The sequence below is a fragment of the Petaurus breviceps genome, unplaced genomic scaffold (assembly GCF_028583685.1).
Source record: "Petaurus breviceps papuanus isolate PSGF00001 unplaced genomic scaffold, PetGlider_PUasm1.0 118, whole genome shotgun sequence".
Taxonomy (NCBI): Eukaryota; Metazoa; Chordata; class Mammalia; order Diprotodontia; family Petauridae; genus Petaurus; species Petaurus breviceps.
Window position 1 is genome coordinate 591,824 of NW_027185616.1, and position 18,097 is coordinate 609,920.

Genomic DNA, 18,097 nt, shown 5'->3' on the forward strand with positions numbered 1-18,097 from the left:
TTTTCAAACTCTTTATGACTTTAGTATATAGTCTTTCTGAGTCAGTGTGGACAAAAATATCTATCATATTCTAGCCTCTCTGAATTTAGAGAATTTAGGTCAGGAGTAGGGAGCCTATAGCCATCTGTGGCCCTTTAGGTTCTCAAGTGTGGCCCTTTGACTGAATCCAAACTTCATAGAACAAATCCCTTTAATAAAAGGATTTGTTCTGTAAAACTGGGACTCGGTCAAGAGGTTGCACCCAAGGATCTAGAAGGCTACATGTAGCCTTGAGGTCACAGGTTCCCCATCCCTGGGTTAGACTTTGGGCAATAGATTTACAGTCATCTTCATTATTGGGCCTATACTCAGTCTTTCTGGCTTGGTAAAATTTTATGCAACTCTGGCTTCACTGGTATACATAGCCTTTGAGAACCCAGGATCACTTGCATGTACTACAGAGAGGCAGCTGATGGGCTTGAGAGGAGTTTTAAGTGCTTCTATAAATGTCAGTATTATAATTATTCTCTCTACTGGATTTCCTCCATGACAACTAAAGGGGCATGATGAGGAATGTACTGGGTATAAGTAGGCTGCAACATGTTATAAATGAGGAATTAGGCAGAAGAAGCCACATAATGAATGTCATCGAAAGAATATATGATAGACAAAAACATGGGCTATTTCAGTTTGGGAATGTTTTAACAAATTGTGGGGCATATGTGTAACAGAATATTACTGCCATTATTAGAAATAAGGATCAGAAGACATAACATGTGAAACACTTGGCAAACTTTAAAGTGCTGTATAAATACTAGCTCTTATTAAATAGTGAATACAGAAAATCTTGGGAAGACTTATATGAATTGATACAAAGTAAAGCAAGTAGAACCAGGAAATATATACATGTGCATACATATTGTACAATGACTACAACAATGCAAATAGAAACAAAAATAAAGCAATTGAAACTGAGCAATGTAAAACTCTAATGATCAAGCTTGGCCCCAAAGAAGACATTTGTTGTTTGGTCTTTTCAGTTGTATGTGACTCTTTGTGGCCCCATTTTGGGGTTTTTTTGGCAGAGATATTAGAATAATTTTCCATTTCCTGCTCCAGCTCATTTCCCAGATGAGGAAACTGAGGCAAACAGATTTAAGTGACTTGCCCAGGGTCACACAGCTAGTAAGTGTCCGAGGCCAGATTTGAACTCAGGAAGAGGAGTCCTTTTATTTCCAAGTCTAGTGTTTCATCTGCTCTACCATGATGCCCAAAGAAGACATACAAGAATGCATTTCCCTACCTTCATTGTCGAGGGTAGGGGACTATGTTGAGTTCATAATACATTGTTATATTTGGTTGCTTAGTTTTGAGAACTGTTTTTCCTACTACATTTTATTCTGTTATGAGGGATTGCTCTTTGGAAAGGGGAGAGGGACTTATTGGGAAATTTAGGTGATGTGAAAATAAAATATACTAATAAAAAGGAAAAAAAAAAGAAAAACACGGGCTAGTAAAACATAAGCAGCTAGGTAGCACAACAGATTGAGCAATGGGTTTGGAGTCAGGAAGACATGAATTCAAATTTGGTCTCAGACATGTACTAGTTGTGTGACCCTGGGCAAATCATTTAGCCTCATTTTGCTTCAGTTCCTTCATCTGTAAAATGGAAATAATAATAGTACCTTCCTCCCAGGATTGTCGTAAAAATCCAATGAGATAGTAATTGTAAAGCACAACATAGTGTGGGGCACATAGTAAGCTCTATGTAAATGTTAGCTTCTTTTGTCATCATCATCATCATCATCATCATCATCATTACCATCATCATCATCATCATCATCATCATCATCATCAGTCACATGGTAAGAGCAAGGATAACTTATGTTACTTTTGGTATCTCCATGATGTGAAGCAAGATCTTTAGCATACTCGGTGGACCCTTGTTGATAAATGAATGGGAGGACATGAATGAGAGCTGCAAAAGATGGCCTGATTTTGCCTTCTTTCAGGGAATACCCATGCTGATGAGACCCCAGATCTAATAGAGTACTTAAGGAGTATTATTAATTACTATTCTCTCATTCTTATCCTTTTCAGGCAGCTGGGTGATATAGTGGATAGAGTACTGGACCTGGGGTCAGGATGACCTAAGTTTGAATCCTCACTCATTCACTTACTAGCTGTGTGACTCTGGGCAATTCATTGAACCGCTCTCAGCCTCAATTTCTTCATCTGGGGATAAAAACCAGGATTAATAATAGCACTTACCTCCCAGGGATGTTGTAAGGACCAAATGAGATAACATATGTAAAACATTTTCCAAGTATTCAAGTGCTATGTAAATGCTAGTTGGCTATTATAATATTTCTCAATGGTATTCAGACAGAAATGATCCTGGGACAAGTCATTATCTTGCTATTTCTTTATGCTCATTGTTGTATGGATTACTGCACAGGTAGATAAAGTAACTTTTTTTGTAGTTGAATAAAAGAACTGTAATGTAAATTCATTGTAGTCTCCCTGAAAGCATCCTTGGCCTGACATCAGTAGCAGAAAGGACGATATCTGATGCTGTTACCATGTGATTTTGATCTCTTTGGCCAGGTCTCTATACTTTGGGGTTGTTTTTTTTCCCCATGTAACTTGGAGATTATGAGGATTTGGAAAGAGACATCTTTATTGTTGTAATTAATGTAATGTCAGCATTCTTGGTTTTCTTCACTACTTTCTTCTGAGCATATTCTAGGGATCATTTGACTCATTTTGATTTTGTTTATTTACTGGAAGGCTTAATTGGAAATCTATACCTTTGTTTCATTTTTGTCTGTCTCTCTTTGAAAAGAAGTCTTCTCCATTTCTGTTAAAATGGAGAGCCCTGCTCAATTTTGATAACTCAGCCACCTTTTAAATTACAATCTTGGAGGGAAAAGGCATCTTGATCCAACTTACTTATTAATTACTTTGAGGTGAATTAGACATTCCTCTGTTGTAGTCTTTTCTTTCCTCAGATGTATTTAAGCCCTCAAATCTATTTAAAACCTTTTTTTACCCAAATTAACGTGCTGAGAAATTCTACTATGAGAAGTGTGTGCGTGTGTGTGTGTGTGTGTGTGTGTGTGTGTGTGTGTGTGTGTGTGTGTGTGTGTAAATATAAAGTTCAGGTTAATGGCTTTTCTCTAATTTGAAAAAAATTTAAACAGAAAGTGATTCTATCACACAGAGTCTAATTACAGTGAAACGTCATCTTTATATGCTCAAAAATACAGTGAAGAGGATGAGCAGTATATTGAAAAGACCATTGAATTTAAAGTCCAAGGACCTTAGTTTGAATCTCTGCCATCTATTTGCTGTGTTCATGAGCAGGTTGCTTAGCCTGTCTCATTGTCCTCACCTGCAAAATGAAGGGGATGAATAAGATGAATGCCAATGTCCCTTTTAGCTCTAAATCTGTGGTTTTTTATTATATAAAATACATCAAAGAGAGAGAAATAACTATTATTATGCAAGCATCGGGTGTCCCAAAAATCTTAGTGTGCAGTTTTAAACATAGCTTTAAATTGCCTTAAGATTTTGGGGACAACAAGATGTATAAAATGAGATATCTCATACTAGTATGATATTTACTCCACCTAGCTTACCACCTCTGTTACCTCCTTTTAATAAGAGTAGTATTTAGTTAAAGCTGCCTCACTAATGGACTAGGATAATTTTTGGCATTTCCTACAGGGTGACATCACTTCACACACGCTGTCTCCAAAGTCAAATGCCACATTGAAGAAGTTGAAAAGGGCAACTTTCTGTTAAAAGTGTCCAGGGGACATGAGCTATTCAGGACAGATGTTATTATTTTTCATACTAACAGAGCATACAGGCAGACATCCTCCTCTATAGTCAATAGAGAGCTAGACTTTGAGTTAGGAAATCATGGTTTTAAATCTAATCTCAGATATTTATTAGCTACATGACCCTGTGTATGTCACTTAATCTTTATTAACCTCAGTTCCTACATTTGTAAAATGGAGGGTGGGGTAGGGTTGGTTAATAATAATGAAGAACAAATGAAATGTTGTGTATAGCTGTTCCCAATGTTTTTTGTTCCTTGAACCCCTTTCAATAACCACAATAAAAATGAATTGTGAACCCCCTCCCCCAAGGCAATTTGGTACACTGCTGATAATATTATTCACAATTATCTAGGGCTTAGGTTCCTACTAAAGAATTTTTTTTTCAGTATAAACCACTTGGACCAAAGTCACATACTCCTTGAGAACCAATGGTATAATGTGTCCTGCAAACCTTTAAGCAATAGATGTATGTGAGCTATGATTATTATCATTACAAGGTAATAGAGCAAAATATTCACAGAGGTTAAGAACATTAATTTTTCTCATTTCTGACTCATATTTTATTGTCTCCCCCAAAATACTATGAGGGACTTCCAGAGATGGTGGACTCTCTGTGTGCAGGAAGAAAATGGATCACTGATAAAAACAAATCTATCAAGGTAATAAATACGAATCAGGGCATCTCTTGGGAGGCACTCAAGACCAGGTCCATTCATCTGTTCATGTCTTCTCTCTATCTATTTGTCTGTTGTAAGAACTGTTCAGTCATGAAGGTGGAAGCTAGACTCTCCAAAATTATGCTAAGAATGCACACTAAGAGTTTTGGGACACCCTGCACTTATACTAGGCATTCCTCCCTCGCCAATGTATTTTATATAATAAAAAAAAAATCATAGATTCTCTGTTTGGGACTGTTGTAAAGAAAGGTAGGAGTGACCTGGAATAATATTCTCCCTGCACAGAGCCAATGCCAGCTAGGCTGTCTCCATTCTCTCACCTGCCAGATTCTGATGAGAAGCTTTGTCCTGTCCACAGGAATGGAAACTGCTGACTGTAAACTCCAGAGAACTGCCAAGTATGAATGGGCTAGTGATTTACACTCATCTAAGCAAAAAGGAAAAAAAAATCCCAAGAGGCTCACATTCAATTATTTATTAAAATACCTCTTCTCGGTGAGTTCTAATATGCCCCTGTAGTGTTTGAACAGTTAGTTATAAACTAAGGAAGATCATGCATGAAAGAACCTTGCAGCTTAGTGTTTATAGCAAGTTATGGCTGATGCCAAATGTCGGCAGAGTAAACCGTGAGTTTGATTAAATGTCTTTATAATGATGTTATCAAAGCCCCAAGCACCCATAACAGAGCAAACAAATGTGTCAGAGTAGCAGTAAGCTATAAAGAGAAAAGGAAAACTGTTATTCTCAAAATGGATGAGCAACAAAGTAAGAAAGTTACTATTTGTTTTCCACTGATAACTCATCAAGGATGCAAGATTGGAGTTTTTATGGGTGCTCGGGGGCATCAGGTTGATGCTGTGGTCACAGACCCTGCAAAGACTTGAAAGTGACCCCACATTGGTCTTTAGAATAGCAGACACAGAGTGGCATGGTTAGCCAATGGAGACTCCATTCGGAATCTTAAGAATTCTGAGGATGAATAGATCTCTTCCACTCAGTTTAATTCAATCGACACCTATTAAGCCCTGACTCCACAAGTCACTTACTAGATGCCCTGTGATTCATAAGGAATGATAGATAGGCTACAGGAATTGGACTTGTGGTTTTATTGACATAGGGAACTCCTTAGTGAGGAAGCTTCCTCTACTAAAGAAGGCTGACATTTTTGCTGTAATTCATCATCTTAGAGAGTTTTCTAGGGCAGAGGTGTCAAATATGAGGCCCACTGACTGCATGTGACTCATAACACTCCTGGGTGTGGCCTGAGCTGGATTAATATGTGATTGGTAAATATTTAACAAAATAAATAAAAATACAAAAAATGTAGATAATATTTATATGTAGTGTTCTAAGTCAATGCACAGCCTGTAGGGATTCTTATATACAATTTAGTGCCCCCCCCCCCCCCGTTTCTATTTGAGTTTGACACCATTGTCCTAGAACACTGGGACTGATTTGTTCAGGATCACTCAAGCACTGTGTGTTAAAGGAAGGACTCAAATCAGATCTTCCTGTCTTCGATGCTAACTTTCTGCCCACTACACTTGTGCTGCCCTTTGCAAGGAGTGATATAAAGGGGAAAACAAACGAAGTTCCCTCAGGCAACTTGTTTTCCATTCGTAGAATCCTAAGGATTTGGGCTTTGAATTCTCATATGAATTGCTATGGATGCAATTTCATAATAGTTTTAGCCCAGAGTAGAAGGTATTGACCCTTTAAATTCTAGAAAACCTCAGTATCATGGAGGGGGGGACAGAGCACAGCTGTGAGGATCTTAGGTCATCTCTAGGCTGCAGCTGAGGCATCATCCAGCTTTTGATACTGACTGATGTCTTCAGCATCTCCTCCCAGGATATAGCTGGGTATTAGTCCTTTCCTGAAGTTAGATGCCCTGACCATTTCAACCCTAAACCATACTATGCATTCACTTTCTCTTTTATATAGGTCCCTGCACTGACAGTGGTTAGTAAATCATCCTTGGACTTGGTGTCCTAGAATAACAGGAGGCTTCATTTTGAGTAGAGAACAGGCCGGTCATCCTTCATTTCCCTTCCAGCTCTACTTCTAACTCTGAAACTTTCCTCAATGCCTCTGGTTTTCTCACCCTGGAACATCCTTGCTGGCTCCCTTCTCTAATTGATAAGTTCCTTTCAGGGTTACTATTTGGAGGTCCAGATTAGCCATACTGGATTGGTTCTGCTTCTGACTCTCTTGCCCCCCTCAGGTGCCTGCTTCCCAACCTCACCACTTAGCAACCCCTCTCTACCAAACTCTTTTTTTTTTTTTTTTTTGCATTGTCTTCCATGATTAGAAGGTAAGCTCCTCAAGGGCAGGAATTGCATTCTTTTTTTTATTTGTATGCCAGAGCTTAGCACAGTGTCTGAAAATAAATGCTTGTTGCCAGTCTGCCTGTATTGTAGCATCACAACTATAGATTTGTATGGGAACTTTAGAAGTCATCTAGTTCACTCTCTTCATTTTATGGGTAAGAAAACTGAGTTGCAATGTCCATTTGTTGTGTTCATCTGGGCTGGCAGTTGGTCCTTGCTGTGACTTTCTGAAGTGGGGTAGAGAGGTAGGACTTTTTTTGATTTCAGATGATTCTCTGAAAAAAACTCATCGCCTGGGACATTTTAATATTCCCATTAAGCTCTGATTCATTGACATTGACATTGGTCTATGTGTCTTAGCTAACTTTTGTTATCTCAACCAGTTCCTTGCACAATATTCTGCACAAAGTATAGTTACTATATGTTTGTTGAATCAAATATTTGTATCAGAGTGTATGGGAAGACCAAGATGCCTCACCTGCCTCATCTTATAAAGTTCAATTAAAGGGCCTAGGAATTCAAAGGAGCTCGAGAATGGACCATTGCTCTTATTGACCAATGCTGCCCACGGAGGAGCCAGGCCTTTGTTTGTTTTTCCATCCCCCATGGAAGCAGAGATCTCCCCGGTTTCACCATCCTCCACCTTCTGGTTGTTTCTTTGCTCAGTGTTTGTTTAGAAGAGAGATGAGTATGTATCACTGTGAGTGCAAGAGCTCTTTCTGAGTCTAAATCATTGAAGTTTTCTAAGGCAGCTCAGTAGCCAAATATAGTTTCTCAGTGGCTTTTGATGTTGTTTTCACCATCTGTTGTGAAACAGCTGCAGAATGGCAACTTTTGACATTTAAGAGGGGGAAAAAATGAGGGTGGTAAAGATATTTAACTTTGAAAGGTCATTTGACATATGCAGGCAGGCCACAACAAATGACCAGAAGGGTATTAAAAACATGGCACTTTGGGGACTGAAACTGAACATAGAGGTACCTGCTTCTTTAGGAAGCAAGGGATCCATGAGTAGGAAGCACCCCCCTCCCCGAGGGATTATTCACCAAGCTGTCCATTAATATAGTGTGTCTGGGTCAGTGTTTTTAGGAGGCATAAATGTTCTTCCCTTGTTCCATGAAAACAAGGAAGGAACTTGCTGTATTGCTTTCTCCTAAACTCTTTGTATGACATCCAGGAGACAAGACTGAGATACCCAGGGAAATCCAAGGTGACTTTACTGTTTCTGTGCTCTGATGCCTCAGAAGTCAGAAAGGGAAGCATCTGGCCAGGGGTCAAGAGAAATGGTGCCACAGAAGGGGGCACTTTTTTTTTTTTTGCAAAGGAGGCCTTCACCAGGAGATAGCTCACATTCTGCCCCTGAGTACAGGAAAGTTGCCAATGGTATGATAAGATTAGCCAAGGTCAAAGAAAAAAAACTTAGGGCTTCTTTTCAGGAAGCAAAGATATATTGGCTGTGGTGCTTTAGGGAAGGAGTTGGATAGGGGGATCCCCACTCTGGGGATCAATGCATTCTGTTCCCTTAATGATTTTTTGGAAGATTCACTTGCATAAAGGAGTTAATCCAATTCAAGAAATATTAAGAATCTATCTACTGTCAGGTGCTGTGCTAGTTGATGGGAAGACAAAGGCAAAAACGAGACAGTTCTTCCTCTCAAGGTGGTCATGTTATACTAGGGACATATAACATATACACAGATAATACATAACAAGTACTAAAAAGTTATATGGAGTACTTTCAAGAGGCTGACAGAAAATTACCAGGGTGGGAGGGGAGGGGAGGAAAAGCCTTGGGTAGACAGTAGCCCTGGAGTTGTGATATGGAGGAAGCTAGGGATTCTGTGAAGCAAAGACAAGGAGAGAGTGAATTTTGGATATGGGGGATGACTCATGCAAAGTCACAGAGGCAGGAGATGTAATATACAGGGAATAAGTAGCTTTCCCCATTGCCTGGAATGGAAAATGTGGGAAGTGTATGAAACGAAAGTGTATGATATGTAAATAAGGCTAGAAAGGTAGATAGAAGGCCTCTCTTTGGAGACCTTCACATAACAGGTTTAGGATTCTCTGTTGTATCCAAGAGGAGTAGGAAGCCACTGGAGGCTTTCAAGTAGGAGAGTGACACCGTCCAGTCTGGGTTTTAGGAATATCACATTGGCAGCTATGTTGGAGATGAATTTAAGTGCGGCAGAGACTGGAAGCAGGAGGCTGTCGAAATAATCCAGGTGAAAGGTGATGAAGGGATAAACTAAATTGGAGGTTGTGAGAGGGAAAAACATTGTGTAGGTAAGAGTGACAAGGTTTAGAAACCAATTGGATATTGGTTGGGCTTAGTGAGGAGAGGAGCTTCAAGGATGACCCTGAGATTGCAAACCTGGATTACTTGAAGGATGTGTGGTTAACATAGTAGGATAGCCTTTCCTTTTGCCTATAACTATATTTTTTAGCTATGTGAATGGTATGGTTTGGTAACCTTTCAGGGGCAATGGTACAATCCAGAGGGAGGGCAGATAATGCTTTGGGCATTAGGAGATCACAATGTTTTAAGAACATCCAAGTTCAAATCCTTCCTCAGATTCTTATTAGCCATGTGATTCTGAGCAAGGCATTTCTTTTGTGTCTTAGCTTCCTGGTGGTCTTTAAAATGAGCAGCTGGGCTTGATGGTTTCTGAGATGACTTCCAGCTCTAAACCCATGAGACTATAGCATTACTTGCATGTGGTCAGCCTGCCTCTGTTTACAGATTTCTGAGACAAAAGAAGCCAGCAAAACTATAATTCTGTGACCAAGCCAAGACTATTATAGCAATAGTTTAGGTCAAAGTTGATGAGGGCCTCTGACCTAGGATGCAGAACATGCAAGTTGAGAAGAAGAGACATATGTAAGAGTAATTTCAGAGAAAGAAACAATATTTTGCCAGCAGACTGGCTATGTATGGTGAAGGAGAATAAGAAGTCAATGTAGGCCTTGGAGGCTGAAAAGATCAGTTATTCCTGTATTCTTCATATGTGATTAACCCATCTCCTTTTTTCAATCACACTTAAAAAAAAAAGGCATCCTTGTCACCACTGCTTACAATTAATTCCTTATTTATAGTGGATTGTCGCCTGTTCATGTTTAGCACATGGCTATCCATTGCTATACTTGTGTGTCTCAGTTGCATTTTTTGAAGAGTGCATCTGATCAAAATGAGCATATACAGTTAGTAAAGAATTTTGATTACCTGTGACTAGTATTATACAGAGTTTAGGCAAAATATGAAGCCCATTCTCCCAACATGCACCACTTTTTGTATGTATATTGGCTACTAGCCTAACATAAGTCAGCAATGTGTAGTACTTATCAGAAATACCAGTTTGATCTTAGTCTGTATTAACTGAAGTCTAATGTCCAAAACAAAGGAGGTAGGTTCACTGCATTCTACTTTGGTCATATTGTTTCTGGAGTTTTCTCAGATATGATTACTATGGTATTCTACAACTTGTAGCCATATAACATTGCCGAATTGATAAAAAGTTTGGCCTGTGATTCAAGCAGAAGTTTGGGGTCATTAAACCCAATTAATATAAGACAACAACAAAATAATTAGAAATGTCCAAAAATGGAATGGGCTGGCTTATTGGGTATTCAGTTATCCATCTCTGGAAGCACTCAAGTAGTTGCAGAATCTTGTCATAGATATCATAGAGAGAATTGATGGGTTAGATAAAGGTTTGGACTAAATAGCTTCCAAAGTGGTTTCCAACTGAAAGTCTACGCTTCTGTGAGGTTCCCTAGAGTGGTAAGGAGGCACTGAATTCTGGGAGCTGGGAACCTCACCCTCTCACCTTAGAAGTCTAGCAACAAATTTGGAGAAAATGAAAATGGAGCTTGGAACTGAGGGATTATACTGAGTAGAGGTTTCCAGCTTTGAGAGATGAATGTGATGGGACGTGAAGGAAAGGAATACATTTCCCATACCAATTTGTTTTTCATGTAAATAAGAGTTTTCGCCTCAAACTTTCTGGCATCTTATTATGCAGGTGACTTGTTCATTGCCATGCATACAATTTGCATTTTTTCTTTCCATGCCAAAAAAATGTGTAGACTGTGACTTGTACACAGAAATTATCCAAAAGCACACACAAACGTATCTTTGGTGTGTGTGTAAATATGTACATATGAATCCCATTAGATAAAGGCCCAGATGTCATTGATAATGGCTGTTTCCAGTGTCATGACTCTACGGCAGATGTTACATTTCATTTCTGAAATTCAGTACTGTATTTATTACACTGTATTTCTACCACTTGCATGTTTGTTTGTGATCCCAGCACACAATGTAGGCAGACATGCATACATACTTGTGTGTCTCGGTAATACATCTTGACCCAAAGGAGCTTTCAGCATGTGAAATCTTGCCCTAGAAGAGTCAGCTGATGGCAGAGAGCATGGTTTAAGAGGGCACTGGGTTTGAAAAGGCTTCAGATTTGTGTTTCTCTGGATTTTGTCATTGTAAATGGGGAATTTGATTGAAGGCCAGGTTTTGGTCTTTTCTGCTGCTAGGAAGTAAACATTTCTTATTCTCAAAAACCACAAATTAATCATTTTTGCAAAGCAGGGCTGAGCTCTGAGCCCCTGACCAGGAGTGCTGAGCCCATTGGCCTCAAGAGCCTGGATTTGCCAGTGTGTGCTGCTAATACATATGCATTTGTGCTTCTTGTGGGAGCTTCAGCCCCGCAGGCATCAAGGGGTGAGGTTCTGCTCGCTAATCATAATGCAATATCAGTGTTTTCTGCAAATCCCCTTATTATCTCTGCATCATTAGCAGTTTCTGAGCTTGTCTACAGCTAATTTCACAGTGAATCTTATTTCTACCCAATATTTTGAATAAGCCATCACACTGGGCAGTGGCTGACATACCACTGAGAAACAGACAAATCACCCTAAAGCAGGCTTTAAAACAATCTCAACGTAGCCTTGGGTCATTATTTAGGACAAAAACAAGTTGGAAAGTTTCTAGGTAAATTTTCTCTTAATGCCATTTGGGCTTTATCTATCTCTAGTCCATGTTTCTGGTAGAAAAGGAAGATGGGGCTTGAGACCCAGATCACCATTATTAATGGAGTGAGTTCATCCTAGAGGCAAGTCTCCAGAATTCTCTAGGGATCCATCCTTGGCCCAGTTTTTTTACAGCATTTCATCAGTGACTTGATTACAGGCATATTTATCAAACTTGCTGATGTCTCAAAGCTCACGTGGATGACAGAATTGGGATCCAAGAAAGAGAACTCTTGACAGACTAGAACAGTAGAGTGAATCTAAAATGAAATTTAATAGGAATAAATGTAAATTCCTGTATTTGTGCTTGAAAATCAAGTGATGGACGTATGGATGGAGGTGACATTGCTAGACAAGTGCTTATGTGCAAAAGGTCTGGGAATTTTAGCAGCCTAGATGTAAAGTATAGTAAACAGTATAACATGGAAGCCATAAAGGCTAATGGAACCATAGGTCATGTTACCAGAAACAGAGGGTTGAGCTGAAGGGAGATGATAATCATTTTGCAGACCTCATAGGTAATATTGTGTGATAACATGTAATAATGTACCACATTTAAAGAAGGATATTGACAACCTGGAGTGTGTCTTGAGGATGACCAAGATTGTGAGGGGATTTAAAATAATTCCATCTAAGGATCTGGGGATAATGAGCCTGAGATGAAGGAACTTGAGTTGTTGAGCCTGAAGAAAAGAAGATTTAAGGGGACATGATAGCTATCTTAAAGTATTTCAAGGGCCTTCAAGTGGAATAGAGATTATACTTGCTCTGATCAGCCCTGAAGGGCAGAAGTAGGTGAAATTGGTAGATGATGTAGAAGTACATTTACCCTTGATAAGAAGAAAGCATTCCTAATAATTAATTGAAGCCGTCTGAAAGTGGAATGGGATGCTTCTGGAAGCCAGTTCCTTCTTGCTGTAGGTTCATGCAGGGTGGAGTATTGGCAACTTGCTAGCAATGTTGCACAGGATGGTTTTATCAGGTAGATGGACTCTGAGGATTATCCAACTCTGAGATTCTTTGACATTTAGAGATACTGAGGTAAGTGCCTTCAAATCATCATGTTCAAAACATCTGAGATGAGAGAAAGCCAAGGCTCCTTGTGGAAGACATAATTTTAAAAAGAATGTGGATTAGTAGGCAAATTCCCTTTTAGAGTATGTCAAATTAGGTTCTGGTCCCTAAAAGAAACAATTCATTTTTCTCACTAAGCAGTTATTAGACGTTTATTGGTCAGAGACAAGAGGGCTCAGATCACTCAAGGGGTTACCCAGTTCCTAGAGACTTAGAAATCCCCAGTTTTCTTTAGAAGCTCAGAAAAATGTATAGATTCCTTTAGCTCAGACAGGTCCTTCTCTAACTTATAGAAAGCTCTAGAGGTGCTAAGTAAAACAGCAACAACAATGATGATGGTGATGACTGAAATTTTTATAACATATAACATAAAAAGTGCTTTGTGTATGTGGGCCTCACAATAACATCGTGAGATATATACTACAGGTATTCTCCCTATCTTACAGATCAGGAAACTGAATCCAGTACATCTAAGTACATAATGTGGGCTAAGATGGCTCTTGGGGCTTTTCCCCAGGAGTTTAATTGTTTAAGTAGAGGGAAGGGATAACAGCAGCATATTATAATATGCTCTGAAGAAGGAGAAACACTAGAAAAGTAGTTTGACAGGACTCAGTTCTAAAAGGACCACTCTAGCCAAATGGGTATAGTTTAATATTGGCATGAAGACTTTACATGTGGAGGCTAATTTTTGATGAATCCATTCCTTATTAGAAACTCAGACTGGGTTTTCACTTGCCTCCTCCAGGTGTCTGTGAGGTAAGGAAAAAATATTTTGACAGGTAAATTCAAAATTCTTCTTGGTCTAATCTGTCTCTGTTGGGGAAGATGGGGGAGTTATTTAATAAACATCTATTAAGTACTTGTTACGATTCAGGCACTGTGCTAAGTGTTAGGGATATAAAAAGAGGTGAAAGCCCTTGCCCTCAAGGAGCTCACAATCTAGTGGATTAAGGATTTAAGCATTATGTCTACCTGAATGATTTTTATCCTGGAAGAATTATTGAAAGGGTTCTAGAGGAAAAGGGGCATTAGTAACCTTACTACATTAGTTAGTACCCCTTTTCTTGGCTTAGACCTAACCTCTTGTTTTCACTGGGCTATGGGTGGGTTAACTAGGAGGATAGGAGATTTAGCTTCTAAAATGTATTGGTGGGGGCGGCTAAGTGGCACAGTGAATAGAGCACCGGACCTGGAGTTAGGAGGATCTCAGTTCAAATCCAGCCTCAGACACTTGACACACTTACTAGCTGTGTGACTTTGGGCAAGTCATTTAACCCCAATTGCCCTCCAAAAAGCAAAAACTAAAATAAAATAAAATAAAATGTATTGGTGGATTCATTCTAAATAACCAAACCGGAAAGTCAGTCAGTATGGAGCATCAAAAAATAAAAAAGTTATCGATTTGGTAAGATCAATTGGGTTAGCCATGAGCCAGGAATTTGACAGGATGGGGTGGGGAGGTGGGTTCTTCATTCTCCTGGGTGCTGGAACTATTGTTTAAAATTAGAGTGGGCTGCCTCTGAAAAGCATTGGGTTCCCTTTCACTGGAAGTCTTCAAGCAAAGGCTAGATGACTATTATCATTTGTGTTGTAGTGGATTTTTTTTTTTTTTAGTAAGGTTAGACTAGGTGGCTTCTGGGGTCAGTGGGAACCTACTACTTTGTCTAGTAACTGACTCCATTCTAGGGATTAGGAGGATTTTCCTCACATCAAACTTAGGTTTTTTTTCTTTGTGCCCATTACTCATATTTCTGCTGTTTAGGGGAAAGTAGAAGAAATTTGTTTTATTTTCTGGTTGATTATAGTCCTTTAAGTAACAACTAATTCTAAGTGATTACAAGTATCCAGCAAAGTACATTTTTGTCCTTATTGGAATTATAAATATAACCACAGGATATTTTAAATTTATATCACTTTGTTTCCTAAGTTAGGGTTTATTGTTTATTTCATTCTTTTCAGTGGTGTCCAACCGCTTTGTGACCCAATTTGGGTTTTCTTGGTAAAGATACTGGAGTGCTTCACATTTCCCCTTCAATCTCGTTTATTTACAGGTGAAAAACTCGAAGCAGTCAGGTTTAAGTGACTTGCCCAGGGTCACATAGCCAGTAAGTGTCTGAGGTCAGATATGAACTCAGGATTTTCTGATTCCAGGCTGTGTGCTCTGTTCACTGTGCCAAACAAATTAGGGTTATATGTGCTTAAAGTCATGTCTTCTTTCCTTCTCCCTCCACAAAAATATCTTTTTTTAACACTACTTAATTTTCCAATGTATCCCTTCCTCTTTCCTCTGCCACAAAGCCATCCCTTAGAATAATCACAAAAAGACAGAAAATAAGCATTTCAACAAAAGCACCCAACACTTTAAAAAAAGTCTCATTAAGCAGTTCTTGCCAGATGTTCTCTATCTCCTCCTTGCAGTTCAAGAGAGCATCTTCCTCATGGAGCCCTCCAAGGCAGGGTTGGTGCACATCACCACCATGGCATAGTCCATCCAGATCATCTGAGCAGATATCTTCTCCATCTCCTCCCGTAGCTTCTCCAGGTTCTCGTTTAGGGCAGACAGCACCTTCAGCATTTATCATAATTTCTTTCCCCAGAATTGGCCTCAGCTGTCATAGCCTCTGGGGCAGGCTGATGGCACTCACTCCACCTTTACTGTTGGGCTGCCACCTCCCTGCCCACCTAGTATCAGTTGTTTTCCTTGTTTTTCCTAGTTCACTTTGAATCAGTTCGTATTGGTCTTTCAGTGTTTTTTTCTGTATTCATTATAGTCATTATTTTTTATAGTCATGATATTCCATTGCATTCATAGAGGACAACTTTTTTTTATTCCTTAATAGTATTTAAATTTTTTTCCAATTACATGTATATAGTTTTCAACATTAATTTTTGTAAAATTTTGAGTTCCAATTTTTTTATCCCTCCCTCTCTTCCCTTCCCTCTCCCCAAGACAGCAAGTAATTTCATATAGATTATATATACATACATAGAAGAATAAGAACAAAGGGGAAAATCACAAAAAAGAAAAAAATGAGAAAAAATAGTATGCTGCGATCTACATACAGACTCCATATTTCTTTCTGAGGATGTGGTTAGCATTTTCCATCGTGAGTGTTTTGGAATCGTCTTGGATCATTATATTGTTGAGAAGAGCCAAGTCCATTATAGCTAATCATTGTACAATGTTGCCATTTCTGTGTGCAACGTTCTCTTGGTTTGACTCATTTCATTCAGCATCAGTTGATGTAAATCCTCCCAAGTTTTTCTGAAATTTGCCTTCTCCTAGCACATAGCATTTCATTACATTCATATACCACAACTTGTCCAGCCATTCCTCAATCAATGGGCATCCCCTCAATTTCCAGTTCTTTGCCACCATAAAAAGAGCTGCTATAAATATTTTTATATCTGTGGGGAGGGTAACTTTTTTAGCCACTCAGTTGATGGACATCTACTTTGCTAGCTAGTTCTTTTCTACTAAAAATGTGTTTATGTAGTTTTTTTGTGTTTTTTTTTTTGGTCATTCCCTTCACTGGCATATATGCTTAACAATGGGACCTTTGTGTCAAAGTTGGTAGACATTTGAATAATTTTCTTAGTATAATTCCAAATGGTCGGACCAACTCATAGCTCTACCAGTGGTGTATTAGTAAGTCACACTCTAGTTCAATTTAATTCAACAAATGCATTAAGTAAATGCCTGTTATGTGGATTATCCTACAGTAGAAGTTGGTGATACAAAGATGTTATCACCCACTGTCCCTGTCCTCATGAAGTTTAAATTTTCAGTGGGGGAGGGGTGCAGAATACAGAGATATTTCCAGTTACACATGATAACTGCCTAGTAGAAATATAATTAGAGCTCTGTGAGAGATTAGATGGAAGAAGAATTATTTATTAGTGGAGGTAAGCATATTTAAAGGTGGGATCTGAGGTTGGCCTTGTCAGTGGAAAAGGATTTTAATAGATGGTAATGGCGTAAGGTTCTAGGCACTGCTGATACTGAGCCAAAAGACACTGAGATAGAGAGGGACAGAATGGAATCTGGGAATGCAGTCCAGTATTGCAGTATGCTTGGAAAGATAGGGTGAAACCTGATCCACAATGGACTTGAGTTCTAGGTTTAGGAACTTTCATTTTATTTGGTAAAAAATAGGGAGTGACCCCAAACATCTGAGCAGGATTGTGACATGGACAGACGTGTTTTAAAAGATAATTTTTGGCAGCTGTGAGGAGGGTGAACTAGAGAAAGAAGGGACTGGAATCAGGGAGATCACTTAGGAAGCTACAAAAATAGTTCCAGCTAGAGATGCTGAGTGTCTGAACCAAGGGAAGTGGGAGTAAAGACGAATGTTTCTTTGTAAGATGCTTTATGCTAAAAAGACTAAAATTAATTTACTCAGAAACATGAGGAATTCCTTCACCCATTCCTGAGCCAAATCTTGCTGACAAAAGGTCTTCATGGGGATTTCAACTGTTTTCCTTTTTTATAGTGTAATGCATTTGGTCTTGATGTGGATTGTGTTTACCTTTGAAATAATAAGGGTCTATCTAAATACCATATATTTGTAAAGGGCCTTTGGAAAGAATCTGAGCCATGGATAGATCAACAATGTTTCCCCTTACCATGTTTAAGTCCATACATCTCAGATCTGCCAGCATTAAGCCTAGAAACTACATTCATTCAAAAAATCTCTGATTTCCAAAGCCAAGAGCCCATTTCTACTGGGTACTGAGAGACTCTAGAGAAGGATATCGTTTTTGAGATCCTGGGCTTCTGTTTACCCATTGGTTCCATGCTGGAGTGGATCAAGGATGAGATTGTGCTGAGGGCTTATTCTATACTGGGTAGGAATCCTTGCTGTTTCAAACTGCTTGCCTCATTGAAATACCCCTGCAAAGAGGCTGCAGTTGAAATAAGAGGAGAGTTTGTCCTAACTCTGCAAAATAAAAACACTGGGGGAGGCTACTGTTATGTCAGAGAAGATAAGAAAACAGTTCATTTGTAGCTTCTAAATTTTAGAATCAGTGTACAGTAGATGAAGATCTTTCTTTAAGCAGCTGTCTAAATTATCTGAGCAGCATGAAAGAAATCCATTCGAGATCAAAATCCTTAATTTTCAGACCTTTCTAGGTTGATACATTT

At 39.0% G+C, this 18,097-nt stretch overlaps 1 protein-coding gene across 1 annotated transcript; it reads right to left on the minus strand.

Moving 5' to 3' along the window:
• Positions 1-1,754: 1,754 nt before the first annotated feature.
• SYCE3 (synaptonemal complex central element protein 3) lies at positions 1,755-15,681 on the minus strand. Its single transcript, XM_069087719.1, is given in 4 exon segments — positions 1,755-1,921; positions 15,305-15,388; positions 15,391-15,528; positions 15,531-15,681. Coding segments are annotated over 4 exon segments (426 nt in total). The 5' UTR covers positions 15,568-15,681.
• Between the last annotated feature and the right edge of the window lie 2,416 nt (positions 15,682-18,097).